The 17101-nt window shown below is 47.3% G+C and overlaps 1 protein-coding gene across 1 annotated transcript in view; it reads left to right on the top strand.

Moving 5' to 3' along the window:
* RB1 (RB transcriptional corepressor 1) overlaps nucleotides 1-17101 on the top strand; it is a 286072-nt gene that overhangs the window by 23488 nt on the left and 245483 nt on the right. The window contains exon 3 of the mRNA XM_068111807.2: nucleotides 8594-8684. Within this exon, the coding sequence (XP_067967908.2) occupies nucleotides 8594-8684 (91 nt within the window). The remainder of the gene's footprint in view (nucleotides 1-8593; nucleotides 8685-17101) is intronic.

Genomic DNA, 17101 nt, shown 5'->3' with positions numbered 1-17101 from the left:
GTCGAGATCGGACCATGGGATGGCTCCGTGCCGAGATGGTGCGTGGGGTCTCGGGCCGGGTAAGCCCCCGTCCCTGCCCCGAATGCGGGACGTATCCAGCCGCTGGCACCAAACAACCCGCATTCATTGCTCGGCTTTACGAAGCCGGGCTTTGGACAGGAATTGGCGCACCGAGAGGCATTAGTGAGTAGACTGTGTGACGAGGATAGTGTTTTGGCCCCGAAATTAGAAAAGAACAAAATTTGATGATTGGCAAAGGATTGGCAGTAAAGATTGGCAGATGATGGGTAGGGATTGGCAAATTTTTGATTTGTTGAAATTTGATGTGCAAAATTAGTAGTGAGCGATGGGCCCGGTGGGTAAGGGTGGCATCCCTGCCACCCTTCCCAAGTGGGGCAAATGCGCTATAGCTTATGGGGTTGATGGCGGTGAAAACTAGCCCGGGTGGGTTAGGATATTGTGTGTAGGGATCTAGAAGAGATTGACATTAGGTGACGTTAAGGTTAGTTAGTGACTGATACCTGTAGTGGGGACGCAGGTAGTTTAGTGTGGATGATAATGACGAGGGAGCGCAATAGTTTAAAGGGGCGACTGGGAAGCGCAAGTTTCAGAGGGGAGTAGTTAGATGAGACATATCAAGGGCCTTTGATACGGTCTGGCACCCAGCTCTGCTCACCAAACTCTCCTCCTATGGTATCCATGGAAATCTCCATGCATGGCTTGCGGACTTCCTCTCTGGTCGTAGTCAACGTGTGGCCCTGAATGGATTTCTCTCATCTCCCCTTCCTGTTCAGGCTGGAGTTCCCCAAGGAAGTGTGCTGGGCCCTGTGCTTTTTCTGGTCTTTATCAATGATCTCTCTGACTCTCTGGAAAATCCTCTCTATCTCTTTGCTGATGACTCCACTCTCTGCCGCTCCATTCCTCTTCCCTCAGATAGGCAGTCTGCAGCCTCCTCACTCTCTGAAGACCTGGACAAAATCACAGACTGGTCAAACAAGTGGAACATGTCTTTCAATCCTGCCAAATCTCACTCTCTTACTATGTCTCTCCGAAAAGATCGACTGGACAACCCTCCCATCTACTTTCTCAACAATCCTCTCCAAGAAGTTCTGTCACTCAAGCTTTTGGGTCTCACTATCTGCCATGATCTTTCTTGGGAAAACCACATTTCCAAGCTGGCCTCCAAAGCCAGTCGCCGACTGGGCATCCTCCGTCGTGCGAAGTCCTTCCTCGGCACACCTGAGCTCCTCACCACATACAAGGCTTTCATCCGCAGCTCAATGGAATACTGTTCTCCCCTATGGGCTGGTGCTCCTGCCTCACACCTGGCTCGGCTTCACGCTGTTGAATCCAAAGCTTTCAAAATCATTGGAATCTCCCGCGATGAAGCTATCTCTGAGGGCCTTTCACTCACTCACCGCAGGCAGGTAGGTGGTCTTTCTGTCTTCTACCGACTCCTCTCCGGCCTTGCTCCCCCAGCTCTCTCCGTGCTCTGTCCCCCAAATATTCCTACAGGTCGCACAAGATCTGCCAGCAACCCTCTGATGGTTAAACTGCCGAAATCTCGGCTCTCTGCTCACCTTCACTCTTTCATTCCTCTTTTCTCCCGCCTGTGGAACAAACTCCCACACTCCCTTCAATCCCTCTCCTCCCTCCAGGTCTTTAAAACAGCTGTTCACCACCATCTCTTATCTTCCCCCATCCATAACCTTGATCTTTTCTACCCCCACTAATTCACCCCAGATCCACCTTGTTTGAAATTCCAACTTATTTCCTGGAAATCCTGGCAGGGTCCATATGTTTATACCTCTCCCACCCCCCCCCCCTTCACATGCCTCCCCCCCTTCACATGCCTCCCCCCTTCACATGCCTCCCCCCCAAAGCCCTCTCCCTCCCACAGATCTCTCGATGTCTCCAATGTCTCTCGGTCCCTGCTCTCAAATGTTGTGTTTGTGTCCTTCCCCCTCTCTCCCCATCTTGTCTACCGCTCCCGATGTTATTTGTTTTATGTGTCTGTTTGTCTTTCTGTGTGATTAATTTTCGCTCTTTCACGAGCCTCGATCTTGTATACAAAAAAAAAAAAAAAAAAAAAAAAAAAAAAAAAAAAAAAAAAAAAAAAAAAAAAAAAAAAAAAAAAAAAAAAAAAAAAAAGATGATGCTGCGTGAGAGCTAGACAGGTGTGTGGAGCAGTGTGTGAGTAGTGAGTGTTGTGGATCAGCGCGAATGCGCTTGGGGAGAGAAGGGTGCAGGTGGCACCAGGTGTGAGAGCACAGGTGTGCAAGTGCAGGTGTGTGGAATATATGGAGCAGGGAATGAGTGGTGTGGAGAGAGTTGGAGTAAGTGGTACGGAGTGGTGTGCATGGTGCGAAGGTGTGGATGGGGGAAGAGTGGACCCCTTTCACGAGTACCCGGGGCGGGTAGTGTAAGTGTTAGGTAGAGGGTATAGGTAAATTGTGGTTGGATATTGGCATTTGTGGTGCGGTTGCAGAATGGTATTGTGGATGGGTGCATTAGTGTTGTGGAAATGGCTGGGCGTGTAGCCTGTTAGTGTGTGTAGTTGGTTTGGGCACTCCACCACTGTGAGGATGTCGGCCAGGTGAGGCCGCAGGTGGGCTCTGGGAGCCGGTAGTAGTAGTTGTGGATGGGGCCCGAGGATCCGGAGGACGGACCCGGGTAGCCCAGTGCCAGAGAGGGCACCGAGTGGGGAGAGCGCCAGAGGGCCTTCCCCAGGTAGTTAGGTTAGGGTAAGGAGCAGGTAAGCTCGGAGGCAACTACAGTGGTGGAGGTGTGCAGGTGGGTAGACCGGCTAGGAGAGCTACACGTCGCAGCCCAGAAATTGTACGAGGGCACCGGGAGATGAATCGGGGGAGTGAGACCCCAAATTGAAAAGCACCACAGTTTGGTCAATGGGAATTGGTTTTTAGAACCCATAGTGTAAGAGGGCCAATGGTTTGGCAGGAGAAAGACCCCGGGTAATGTAAAGTTGTTAAAGGCATTTAGGAAATAGTTAGGATTGATGAACCTGTCGCACCATACGCAGCCACTTGCCTGTGGTGATGATGATGACTCCACACCTGTGTTTTCTTTGTTCTGTGTGCAGGAAATAAGAATTGCTGTTGGATTTGTGAGACGCATCACGACGTGGATGAGACATTGGGGTGATTCCATCTCTCCCTCCTTAGGAGGGACTGATGATGAATTGGTGATAGCAAATTTTGATGTTGAGTTGGAAATGGCAAATTTGATTGGTTAGGAGGGAGAGAAGACGAATTTGGTTTATGGGAGGAACGGGGAAGACAGTAGGGACGTTTGTTGATTTGTAAAGTAGATGTTTATGGGTAGTGTTGTGTTTTGTGGATACAGTAAGGGGTAAGGGAGGGGCAATGTAGGTTACCTGGTGGGGGGGGGGGGCGTACGGTAGGAACGTACCTGTCTCACCTGGTTCCCATGTGCCCCCAGTGTGCATTACCTTACATTGCGTGCACTTTTGCGCCCTTACCACCTTACTCACTTGTCTTTTCTTTTGTCTCCCACCTCCGAGGATCTGGCTTTGGGGCAGAGAGAGAGGAGAGAGAGGTGCTGGCTCCGCAGTTGTGGGCCTGCACTTTCGCTGCTTGCTGCCGGGATCGATACACCATATGGACCGCAATGTTTGTGGCCGCCCACCATGGACCGCAGTCTTTTGCGGGCAAGCACCACCCGTTGATGGACCTATGGGTCAACGTGGCACCTATGCCATGCAGGTGAACCACTAATAGTTGGCCCCCTGACGGCCACAATAAAGAAATGGACGCGGTTGGCGCCTTTCTTTATTTTTTAAAGAAGTAAGAAGGCCAAGTGCACCACATGAAGGCAAGACCAGCGGCAGAACATCGGCCGGCTGCGACACCACCGGTGACTATAAGCACTTTATTGGTGCACCGGATGGTGCTGACTGTATGTAGGGGGTGGTGCTTTTGGTGCTTGGATGGGGTGCTCTGCACATTATTAAAGGCCGTAAGGCCACAGAGCACTCGTGGGTTGGTGTATCGATGCTGGCATGCGTGCTCTCTCTATGCATAACATCTGCATGTGTTCCTCCAAAAACAGGTCCTGGATCGTAGTGTAAATATCAGCGTAGTCTTATGTAAATAATGCTCCCTACCGGCTGTATGTTTAGTTTGAGGATTCTTTCCGCGATTCGGTTATCCTGTGGGTGTGTTTCTGTGAGGAGAAGGGTGCAACGTCGCAGGGGGACATATTTACTCATTTGTGAACATCTGTAAAACTGTCGCACTCAGGGTAGAGTTAATAGTAGAGGGAACTACATCTGAGTGCCACACTAAAGTAGGTAAAGATTTATCGGGTCGGGACGCCCCGAGGTAGAGAAGGGTGCAATGTTGCGGATATGGGATTTGGCCTCCATCCATATCCGCTTGTAAATATTCCCCTATTTCCCCAATACTCCCCAACTATCCCCAATCCCCCATTCCCTAGTCCCATTGTCTGTAAACAACACTCTGTAGAACCGACCTTCCCCTTTTTCCCCCATTAAATGTCGTGCCCAGGTTCACCGCATCTCACGTAGACAACTATAGGACATCTTGCTAGTTATTCTTAGTCTATGTCAGTTAAGGACTCGTTTCCATTAATTCTGACTCTTCGTTGCACCAGAATGTGATTGTATGGCACCAGTAGTGAGTTTAGGACCTCCCCATACCCCCTCCCATCTTCCTCCTGAAACTACAACAACAACTACAACCACAGCGGGGGCGGCGCGGCCGCGGTGCGGGGAGTGGGCGTCCTCACTCCGGCTCGGTTAGCCGCCATTGCCCATGTGCTCCAGGGTACCTCCAGGTTACGGGGTTACCACGAAGGGGCTGACTGTCAGCTCCTCGTCAAGGGCGGAGCCCGGTAACCCCCCCCCCGCACCCAATAAGAAACGGCGGGCCGATTCCATCTGGGGCGCACCCAATAAGAAGCGGCGGGCCGATTCCATCTGGGGCGGAGCTAACGAGCCGAGGACGTGTCACTCCCCGCTGGATATACGCAGCCACTTACCGGACGTGACGAGAGATGCGCCCCCAGCTTGAAGAGAACCAGACCACCACCTCCAGCGCGACGATACCTCCCTGCATCTTTTGGACCGCGCTATCCTGTCCCTGAGCCAAGGTGCACCTTGTGCTGTCCATCGACTACCTGCCCTTCCTTGCCATCAATCCCTGTGTGAGTCAGTCTTGTCCTGTTTATCTGTGGTCTGTCGGGGCTACTATAAGACCGTGATTAAGTGCCCACCTTCCTATGCTGTCCCTCTTGTCCTTGTAATCTCAACGTTCCGCATACAAATATTATAACCTCCTCCGGAGGTCTTGAGAACTGTACCCCTGGTGTCGTGTCATTAACCCAGCCGTTGTGTCCTTTCCTCAATTGATTTAGCGTAGCGCGACTCGGCCAACGTTCGAGTATAATCGGGTAAACTGTGCAGACGCGGTCATACCAAACCGCTCGGTAAACCAACATCCAAAACCGCGTCTGTAACAATATGTTAAAAATGTTAAATGTTTTATTGTTTGATATGTTTAAAATGTTTTATTGTTTGATATGTTAAAAATGTTAAAAGTTTTATTGTTTGATAGTCGTATCAAGAGTGTGCAATTCTAAGACGGTAAAGTTGGATACATCGTTTCTGTGTCTTGAATGAAATTAGTGCATTTGGCCTTTCGGTAATGAATGAAAGTTTTACATTTGTGGGATCCAGTTACAGGTGATGAGAATAGACAGGTGGTGAGATGTTAATTTGAATGATGGTACCAGCTAAAACCATGGGCCATTTTGGTTGAGGTGAAAGGTTATGTCTGGGAGGTTGAGGTTTGGTTTTAAGATTTTGGCATTCCAGTGGGTTGTTTGTGATCATTTAGTACACGGCTGACTGTTGAAGTTCATTATGAATTTGCTCTCCTCGTTGGTTTTCTGCTTGGGATATCAGCCAACTGTGTCTCTATGCATTGAAATCGCCCCCTAATATCATGTTAGGTGTATTTGCAAGTGATTGTAAATGTGGAGTATAATTTGATGGACGTGAAGTGATGGTGGAATGTCGATGTTGATGTAATTGCAGGTTTTTCTCGCTCCTATAAGTTAATTGAGTTTATTTCCCTGGTTATATCAGCCAGGGCTAGTGCTGATTGAGTTTGAGTGGTTATGTTGGTGAAAGTAATGTCCTTTTGTACAAGGGTGAGGATCCTTCCAGACCATGGGATCTATCTGGATGTTCTAACTGCAGAGTAATTATGAAATGTAAAATGTGTTCTGGTTGATGCGAGTTTGGTTTCTTGGCTGAAAGGCATGTATGTTGTGCACATTGTGTTTGTGTTGTTGTGCACATTGTGTTTGTGTATGAAGTGATCAAGTTCACTTGTTGTCCTGAAGATACCATTGATATTTAGTTGTCGTGTGTTCAGATGATTCTGATGAGATTTGGTTTGTTGTTGTTCGTTGTAATATGTCGGGTTAGTGCTAAGAAGGTGGTTGGCAGCATATCCAGTTTCTATAGTTGTGCGAGGTTGTTATTACGTCGGAGGGTGTTAAACAAAGCTATCCATGGCAGCTGTTGAATTGTATGGATGGTCTGTTGCATTGAAGGCAGATGCAGATCATGGGTTCTGGATTCTGCTTGGTATCTCCAGCTTATAAAAGAGAAGGAACAAAGAGGTGGAAGCCCCTGCTCTGACATTGTACAAAGGGATCAGAAGAAAAGGGTAAAGGTCTTTCCAATGGGGAGGGAGAGCGGAAGGGGTGCAAGGGGGGGCTGGGGGGGGGGTTGGTCATTCACGGCCAGCTGATGGGGAGGAGTTTTGCAATGTAGGATTCTTCTTCATCAAGCATTTGCCGTCCTCTGATAGCCCCTCGACGAACATGAACACCAGAACTCCATGAGAGCAGGGAACTTCCACTCCACCACGACCAAAGGAGTTTTTTAGAAATACTGTATTGTACCATTTTTGATGTAGTAACCCTGGTGTTGGGCTAGCGGCTAGGGTGCCAGCTTAGGATACCAAGGATCCTGGGTTTGAATCCCGGTCGATCGCTGAATTAACGCCAGGGGGGTTGACTCAGCCTGTCATCCTTCCGAGGTCGGCTAATTGAGTACCAGTTCACTGGTAATTCCCTGTGTGTCGTAAAAAGGCGACAAACAGGGTTGGCAGCAGGAAGGGCATCCGGCCGTAAAACATTGCTTCAAAAAGGGGACCAAAAAACAACAACAACCACGGTTCCCGAAAAAGGCCAACCCCCGCGAAAATGGCCTCTAAACGGTGTTTTTTTAATACCATTATTGATGTATGGAAGCAAAAGGTGGGAGCTGCAGGATCGAAGATGTAAAAAACAATGGAAAGAACAAATACGAGAATGATACAATGGATGAATGGATTGTCTCTGAAAGAAAGAATGTCGAGCTCAGCAATCGGGAAGAGATTTAAAAAAAAAAATCAATACTGGTGAAGAATAACCTGGGAAGAGAAGACTTGGTTTGTGTGGTCATGTCACAAGATGATGCTGCAAAGAAAGATCTGGAATGTTTGAGTTTGCACGAAACTGATATAATCGATAGATCCAGATTGAGGAATGCCATCGTTTGATCAACCCTCTGAAAAAAGGGGAAATGGGCACAAAACGGTTGTTGTTGTTGTATTGAATAACCCAAGGCCTAGGAGTGACTCAGCCTGCGTGGGTCAAACAACCATAAAACAGCTATTTAGTTGACTGATCAATAAAACATCAGAGATTTGTTTCTCATGTACAGGTTAACTGAGCTCTGAAAATAGAATGAAATTAAAACGACAAGGAAAAGGCTTTTATGCCTCTGCCCTCCGCCACCGAAGGCGTTGAATGTTTTCCACGTTGTCCGTCCGTGCATCCGCGCGTCCTTGATCATTTTCTGTTGGCACGATAACTTGTGAACCACTGAAGGGATTGGTTTTACCAAACTGGATGTAGCAGATTTTAGTTACCAGCGATAACTTGCGAAACGCTAAAGGGATTGCGATACAGGTATGTATTTTGATGCAAATATGCATGAACTGATGAGACTTTGGGGCAAAGGTCAAAGGGTATGTGAGTATCGTTACCGCAATAACTTGTGGCACGCAATAACCTCACTTGGCACAACTATTGACTAATACAAAGGTTAAATGATTAAATTTTGGGTTCAAAAGGTCAGAGTGTTACGGTCACGTGCCCTTTAATTGAAAATCTGTATTACTGCAATAATTTATGTTCACCACTTATGAGATTCCAACCATACTTGATACACTTATGGACTGCAATACAAAGATGAACTGATTGAATTTTGGATTGAACAGGTCAAAGGTCAAATACCCTTTGAAAATAATTTTGTGGACCATAACTCGAGTCAGAAGGATCTGATGTTGTGTGTCTTATACTTATCTGCCCTTTCTCGCTTTCTCCTGGGACTTTTAATTGAGATGAAACGTAAGTGGGTGGATGCATACCATTGACGCATTCGTGACAAATTATACTTTCTAGTTCTCTCATTTGTTTACAGCAACTGAAAGTGCATTTGCCACCATAACACTACCTTTATGTCAATCTCCAGTACCACAGGCTGGCGACCTTGCTCGTGCAGGATTCCGCATGGCTGGAACCGGACAAGACAGCACGGGAGAAGACTCGGCTACAACTGATGAGTGAGGTTTTAAAAATAATTTGTGAGAGAAATGGCAGATAAATTGCTTGAATTTGTGCTGGGATCCCAGGTTCATGAAATATGTGCTATGAGGTGGTGGGGGGGGGCTTTTGAGTTATTAGAATTAAGGTATATATATATATTGTTGCGGATCTCAACGTCGGCCTTCCCCTTACCAAGGGGGGATTAAACCCCTTGTCTTTTATCTAGCCGACGTGATCCGGGGCTATGACGTTCCTTCCGGTCAGTGCTGAATAGGGTGGTAGGCCGAATTGTTCCTATTACCTAATTACCAGCGCCTCCCAGGAAGCAAGGAAATAACCCCACCCGAACCACGGTTTTAGTGGACACGCCGAGCGATAGCGAGCCGTGGTCTGGACCGTTAACAGGTACTAAACCCGATTCTAAGCGGTTGTAATCGTGCCACGCTTACCTAATGGAAGAAAAGACTGATACGGTCAAATTAAGAAGAAAGGAAGAACAGATTGGTTTATTAATTATTTACACAGGAAGAAGGAGAAGTACACACAGTGAAGCCTTAAAAACAGTCTTAACTTATCCCCTGGACAAACCGGCCCGCACACACACTCACACGGGGATGTAGAAGGTTGGGGTTGAAGGTCCAGGGATGATGTCCACAGCTCGTTCTCCGGGTCCCCGACTCGTACCGCGAAGAAAATGGTAGGACGGATGGCAGGCGCTCCCCGCGTGTCGTTGGCGCGGATCAGACAATTATCGGGGAAAGGTGAGCTAGGCTGGGTGGTTATTTCACGGCTTAGCTGCGCACGTCATAAACGAACCGGCTGGGCAGTTATACTGGCGGTCTCGGCTGCGTGCGTAATAGAAATACCGGCGCTTTATATGCGCTCCCAGCAAGCCCAAAGCCAAATCCTCAACGAGTCCTTGCACAATCAAAGTTCCCCCAGCGAGTCCTTTCACCAATGCCAAACGTGGCAGTCCTCTGGTAAAGCGCATATACTGTACTCTCAAGTCCTCTGCAAAGAGTGCCGCTGCGTCAGTCCTCTCGATCAAGCGCATCAGTCCTCTCGATCAAGCGCATCAGTCCTGTGGAAGGGCTTTGCGTGCACGTTTATATAGCGCCGCCCAGCGAACCCTCTCGAAATTGCCAGCCGCGCTTTGACCACGCCCCTCACGCCATTCCACCCGAGCCTGGTTGGTTTGTCGGCTCTTACCGGCTCCGCCCTTGACGTCTGCTTGACGTGGCCACACCCCGACCTCGCGCTCCACCACTTTTCCAGGCCTACCTCGTGGCATTTGGCTGGTTTCAGCATCCTAATGCGAGGGGCAATAGGGCGCAGACTGGATGGTGCGCAATGGGGAATGGGGCGCAGACTGGATGGTGCGCAATGGGGAATGGGGCGCAATGAGGTCGATTGGAGGGTGGGCTGCAAAATGAACGGGACCTACTCTTATTTATTTTTTACACAACGCAGGTATCACTATTGGAAATGTCCTTATCTCACATATACTATGAAAGCGCTTCACTTTTCGCAGCTTCGGTACATCGCGGGTTTTTCTCGCTAGTATATGTAAAATTATATATCGGATTTTTCATTATATCGTGGGATTCTGCGGCCTATAGGTATTTTTATTTTTTTAGATTTTAATTATTTTTGCGGTAAAATAAGCATTTTCTAGCCTAAAAAAATTAATAATAATATAAATAAAAGTATAACACATTAATTAAAACCTATATTAAAAGAATATTACAGTAAATCGAAATAAAATACGCATTATAAATGAGTAGACAAAGAATCGCGCATTTTGAAAGTCCCGTATTCTGGGGGCAATTAACTTGTCCATGATTCTGGGGGTAATTAACCCATCCGTAAGGAGGGTTCTTGGACGGTTCTTCGCTACTTTAAGTAATTTGCAAGGTTGATGCCAAACTGTGTCCTGCAGTTTAATGATCAATATGGTTTTAAGAGTCATCATACTTTGGGTAACCTCTAATTTACAATAACTTATGTTTACAACTTAGAGACGCATGATCATGATGACGATTTCGATGATGTTGTCTAAAGCTGCAATTAAATTAAGTCGCTGAGTAACATGAATGACCGAGGTTGTGGAGGATGGGATTTTTCGGTCATTACCTTTTGATACAGATGAGATATCTGCTTCATCACTGCATCAGATCAGGAATAACCACCCTCACCTCCTCTCCACCCCCCACTGCTTCCTACAAATTAACCATCAGGAAGCTGCTGCATATGCAAGAGGAAGCTAATGCATTTCTTATTAATTTTCAAAATTAATCATCATCTCTATTTTGAATAGCTCATGAAGACTTCTTTATGCTTAGGCCTCAGGTTTGATTAAAGGCACTTTTGTCAATTATTGCCTTTTGCTTTCAAAAACACAATTTGCATCAATGTAAATACTTTGTTGTACTGTACTTGTGTAGTTCCATGATCATATGTGTATGTTTGTTTGTTAATTAATTGCAATTATAAAAGAACTTGCATCAATGTACTGTACAGCTATATATACACGTACAAATATTTTTCTAATACGTAAGGACTAAGGATGGGTCTCAAAAGTGTGTTTAAGAGTGTAGAAAGGGTTCATAAGAGCGTGGGAAAGGTTTATAAGAGTATGGGGAGGGTTTTTAAAGGCTTAAAATATCTAAAAATAATAAAATTAATATATGGTTTCTACTTCGCGGATTTTCACCTTTCGCGGGGGGTTCTGGAACGTAACCCCCGCGATAAACGAGGGATGACTGTGTATATATATATGTATATATATATATATATATATATATATATATATATATATATATATATATATATATATATATATCCCCCGTTTACATTTGCTGTGAGGATACAGCTTTCTACCCTTGTATTAAGATCAGTGTATAGGGATAAGTCATCCTGTTTGTTTGTGCACAGTTGGAAGATGGTGTAATGTCTAGGACAGGCTACGGTGTCTTGTCTCTTCCTTCTTCCTTGTCAAACCGGGTAGGGGACGGATGAAGGAGCAGCATCATGATGCACGCCTTTCTAACCCCCTCCTCTCGACGCCTTGCCCCAGAGGAATAAGCACCACCATCCCGCATGAGCGTACCGATTGGCAGTGAGCAATGTGGGGTGCCAATGGGTCGTACTCCTTGGCGGTAGCGGTCATGTCATAAGGCCAAAAACGCAACAGTATATTCACCCTCTCTTTCAGAAAGATGACAGCACAGCGTACTATCATTTACTTCAATCATATCCTCATGAAAACTTTACCATATGACCAAAATCACCTTGTACTGAACAAGTTTTTATATTACCCATTTTGACACCCTTGTAGCTACCTCGGTTTACATGGCTTATAATAGTGTCGTGTGACTACCCTCTGGTGAACACCGCAGGGTGACACAGATGACCAAACGAGCTTAACACTCCGAGGCGTTCAATCAAAATAAAGTGGAGAATACGTGTGGGGGAGGGGGGGAAGAGGCTGAAGTGCTTACCTGGACGGCTCCACCAGAGGTCGTCGACCCTGCAAAAATCAACTCAAACCGACATTAAAATGAACAAGAAAATGCCGGCTTTATTAACGAAATGCCGGTTACAGATAAAAAAAAACATGGCAAAACTGAATTCCTAATTGGAGCGCCCCCATACAGACTTGATTACAACACAAGGGATAAAATAACTGGAAAATAAATACATGTAATTTGTGGCACTTAGCTCAAATCGGCTGGTGTATCTCGTCGGGAATCGTCAATGATCGTCTGAGGCCTTGGCGGGAAAATTTGCTCGCTGCACTGCCGTGGGCGCGAACTAGGCCCCGTGCACCCGCGTTCGCCCAGCTGTGCTCGTCTTCGTCGTCCGTGCATGGGAAACCACAGCTCTTCCTCCTCACGATCACTATCAAGATGTCAGAACACGACCGTTCGTGATGAATCTTCCTTGCGCAACAGCAACAGCGACCGTTCACTATGGAATCCAGAACAAGAAGAAGCCAGAAGATGTCGGCATATGACCGTTCACCACCAGATCCAAAACGAGAAGGGAAAATGTCGGCTCACGACCGTTCACCACCGGATCCAAAACGAGAAGGGAAAATGTCGGCACACGACCGTTCACCACCAGATCCAAAACGAGAAGGGGAAATGGCCGCCGTTCCACCTATTTTGTACTTGAGGCTCTGACGTCATCCCACGACATCTCCGTCTCCGCTCCTATCAGTGTCTCATCTTAGCAGTCTCTGTGCCAATCAAATCCCTGCCAATCACTGCGTGGCTTCACGGACCTTTTGTGCCTCTGCGCTCGCCAAGTCTTATCAGCGATGGTGCTTGATGCCTGGCTTCCGTTTGTTTTTCAATTTGTGTGGTTAATGGCCGATTTATTTCTCGGTGTCTGTAGTGCAGTGTCATAAGGAATACAGGAAAAGATTACAGAGGCAACTTTTTTTTTTTTTGTATACAAGATCGAGGCTCGTGTAAGAGCTATAAATTTGCATTAATCACAAAAAAAATAAACGGACACACAAAACATACAATAAAGGGAGCGGGAGACAAGATGGGGGGGAGAGAGAGAGAGGGAAGCACACAAGTACAACAGCAGAGAACAGGGACAACGGAAGATCCATGGGAGGGAGAGGGCTTGGGGGGAGGAGTCATGGGAAGGCGGATGGGAAAGGTATAAAACACATGGACACTGCTAGAACTTCCAGGAAGGAAAGAAGTCGGGATTTCAAAAAAAAGTGGATATGGGGTGAATTCACGGGGGTAAAAGAGATCAAAGTTTTGGATGGGGGAAGACAAGAGATGGTGGTGAACAGCTGTTTTAAAGACATGGAGGGAGGAGTGGGATTGAAGAGAGTGAGGGAGTTTATTCCAGAGGTGGGAGTAAAGAGGAATGAAGGAGTGAAGGTGAGCAGAAAGTCTTGATTTTGGCAATTTCACCAGAAGAGGGTTACTGGCAGATCTTGTGCGACCTGTAGGAATATTTGGGGGACAGAGCACAGATTGAGCTGGGGGAGCTAGGCCAGATGGGAGTCAGTAGAAGACAGAAAGACCACCAACCTGCCTGCGGTGAGTGAAAGGCCCTCGGAGTTGGCTTCATCGCGGGAGATTCCAATGATTCTGAAAGCTTTGGTTTCAGCAGTGTGAAGATGAGCTAGGTGTGAGGCAGGAGCACTGGCCCAGAGGGGAGAACAGTATTCCATTGAGCTGCGGATGAAAGCCTTGTATGTGGTGAGTAGCTCAGGTGTGCCAAGGAAGGACTTTGCACGACGGAGGATGCCCAGTCGGTGACTGGCTTTGGAGGCCAGCTTGGAAATGTGGTTTTCCCAGGAAAGATCATGGCAGATCGTGAGACCCAAAAGCTTGAGTGACAGAACTTCTTGGAGAGGATTGTTCAGAAAGTAGATGGGAGGGTTGTCCAGATGGTCTTTTCGGAGAGACATAGTAAGAGTGTGAGATTTGTCAAGATTGAAAGACATGTTCCACTTGTTTGACCAGTCTGTGATTTTGTCCAGGTCTGCAGAGAGTGACGAGGCTGCAGACTGCCGATCTGAGGGATGAGGAATGGAGCAGCAGAGAGTGGAGTCATCAGCAAAGAGATAGAGAGGATTTTTAAGAGTCAGAGAGATCATTGATGAAGACCAGAAAAAGCACAGGGCCCAGAACACTGCCTTGGGGAACTCCAGCCTGAACAGGAAGGGGAGATGAGAGAAACCCCTTCAGGGCCACACGTTGACTACGACTAGAGAGGAAATCCGCAAGCCGCAAGAGAGGAATTACAAACAGGGGATTAATTTACCCATAATCCCTCGCTAATTAACAAACCCCACCCCTCTCATGGGGACGAAGATACAAGCTCTTCCATGACGTATGGTCTACACAAATTTTCTACTTATTATATATCGATGTTTATTCTTCTTCTTCTTCACGACAGTTACAACAACAACAACAACAACAACAACATGCATTTTAAAGGCCATTTTCCCTACTAGAGCGGGGGTTAGCCTTGCGGTCCCCATGACGATCTCCATTTTGCCCTATTTTCTGCATCTCTCCTTGTTAACCCCCTTGCCCGCATTTCTTCTTCCACCATCTTTAGCCAAGTCTTTCTCGGTCTTCCCCGTCCTCTACTTCCTTCTACATTCATTTCCATCACTCTTCTCAACCAGTCACTTTCATCCTTCCTCAACACATGACCAAACCATCTCAACCTGTTCCTCTTCACAGCATCAATCGCAGACTCTATTCCCATCATCTTTCGCAATTCATCATTTGTCTTCCCCTCTCCTTCACGACAGTTAGAGCACACTAATCTATACACTCTACCTGGCTCTAAGGTAATCATTGTCTACCCCCTACAAACATAACAATAGCTTGGAGTACACCACTACACAATGAATCACTGCAACTGTCACGAGTCTTGCTGACATATTCTCACTTCAATAGTAACAATGTAATGAAGCAACCAAAACTTGATGGTAATTTTGTAATTATTTTAGTACCGGTTGTGATTTCGCAGGCAGTTCCCCCATCAGTTGCCTCCCTTGTTTGTTTGTTTTTAGCTCACCTGGAACGAAGTTCAGGACACCGTGTATAGGACACCGTATATATTGTTACGGTTCTCCACCGCCCTTCTTACCCTTACCAAGGGGAGATTAATCCCCTTGTTCTTTCTGGGCTTGGCCGAACCGAGAGACTTGAAACGCCTCTTCCGGGCAAAACGCAAGGTAGGGTTTCGGGACCAAGTCTCGCTCGTACCTAAATCCCTGCGCCGCCACGGAAGCGAGGAAGCAAGCCTCGCACGAGCCGAGCCACGTGTGATCTGGGTGCACAGAGCGGATTGAGTACCACGTGGTCCGTGCAGTTTTAGGTAGTGGAACCCGATTCGAGCGGTTCTATTCGTACCACGCTTGGCCAATGAGGAAATCACGAGAACGATTGAATGGAAAAGGAAGAACACAGGTTTAATTATTATTCCCACACATATATACAATGATCAGTGGACGCAGAGACACAGAGTAGCACTTAGTCAGTCTTATTCTTAACACCCAGACTCGGGCCTGTCACACTCACACAGGGAATTGCAGGCAGGTTGATGTTCCGGCCAAGTGCGTCGACATGGTCGTCCAGGAACGGCCCCGTCCGGCTCTCCACGGTCCCAGCACGTCCCGCGAAGATGGCAAGCAGGCGGTGGAAGGAACCTCGTAGCGCGTCTCCCGAACAAAAGGCAGCCGATGAGGTAGGACGGAAAATACGCGTCTCTCAGCGCGGCTGGCGGTTACACAGCGCGTTATCACTCGCGTAACTTATTGCACTGTACGTGGTTTGGCTTTTGGCTCAACCGAGCGTTGCTTTATATTAGCGCGTATCCTGGTTCATGCGCGTCTTCCTCCACTCGCGTATCTCTCAAAGTCCTGTACGGCTCACCGCACTCCTTCAACTCTCGAGTCCTTTGACGCTCTTACTCTTTGCGAGTCAACCAGTCCTCTGCTCATCAGTCCTTGCGAGTTCTCCTCCAGTCCTCTCGGGGGCTTTGCGCAACGCTTATATAGCTACGCCCTGAACCTTCTTGAACCCTCTCAAACCTTCCAACCACGCCCTGTGACGCAGTGCTGCCGCCACAACCTCTGAGCCCTGTTTGGCGGCTCGTGCTTACCATCAGCTCCTCTGCCGCCCCTCATTCGGCCCCGCCCCGACCCTCCTAGGCCTGCCTCGTGTTAATTCGCCCAAAATGAACCAAAGTCAGCGCAAAGGGGCATGAGGCTAGGGAGGCGGGATCGTCAGTAGAAGTAGGACCTATTCTCCTTTCCCTACTCAACGCAGAACTTACATAGGAAAAAGACTAAGCTCACAAACACTAAGAGATAACTACACTATCGCGAGGCTACATGTTGCTTGTGTGACTAACTATGAGGGGGAAATTTTAACCTTTATTATACTGACTGTACAAAACTCAATAACCGCAACTATATATACTAGGGCATGCCCGTACTATATATATGCCCGTACTATATATCTATCTAAAATTATATCCCCCCCCTCTATTTACATGAAATGGTTTGGTCCATTCGCAACGCCAAAGCGAACGGCGAACGGCTTGCGAGTACAGTGACAATCCCCCCCCTCTATTTACATGAAATGGTTTCGTCCATTCGCAACGACCACAGAACCCCCCCCCCTCTATTTACATGGAATGGTTTGGTCCATTCGCAACGCCGGCACACGCGATCGTTCGCTGCTCTCTGATTGGTTGAATCGTTTTTTGTACATAGCTCGGTAAGTAATTGTCCGATTAATATGAAACCTTGAAAAGGCACATCCTCGGGTCCCCAGCAATATACCTGGCAAGTTAAAAGTATATCGGACCCGTGGTTGTCGAGAAACAGCGGTCACAGACAGACAAACGTACAAACGTACAGAGATTACTGGAATTA

The sequence above is a fragment of the Myxine glutinosa genome, chromosome 4 (assembly GCF_964187855.1).
Source record: "Myxine glutinosa chromosome 4, kmMyxGlut1.1, whole genome shotgun sequence".
NCBI classification, from domain to species: Eukaryota; Metazoa; Chordata; class Myxini; order Myxiniformes; family Myxinidae; genus Myxine; species Myxine glutinosa.
The sequence above is the reverse complement of the archived record's forward strand: the minus strand, read 5'-3'. Positions and strand labels throughout refer to the sequence as shown.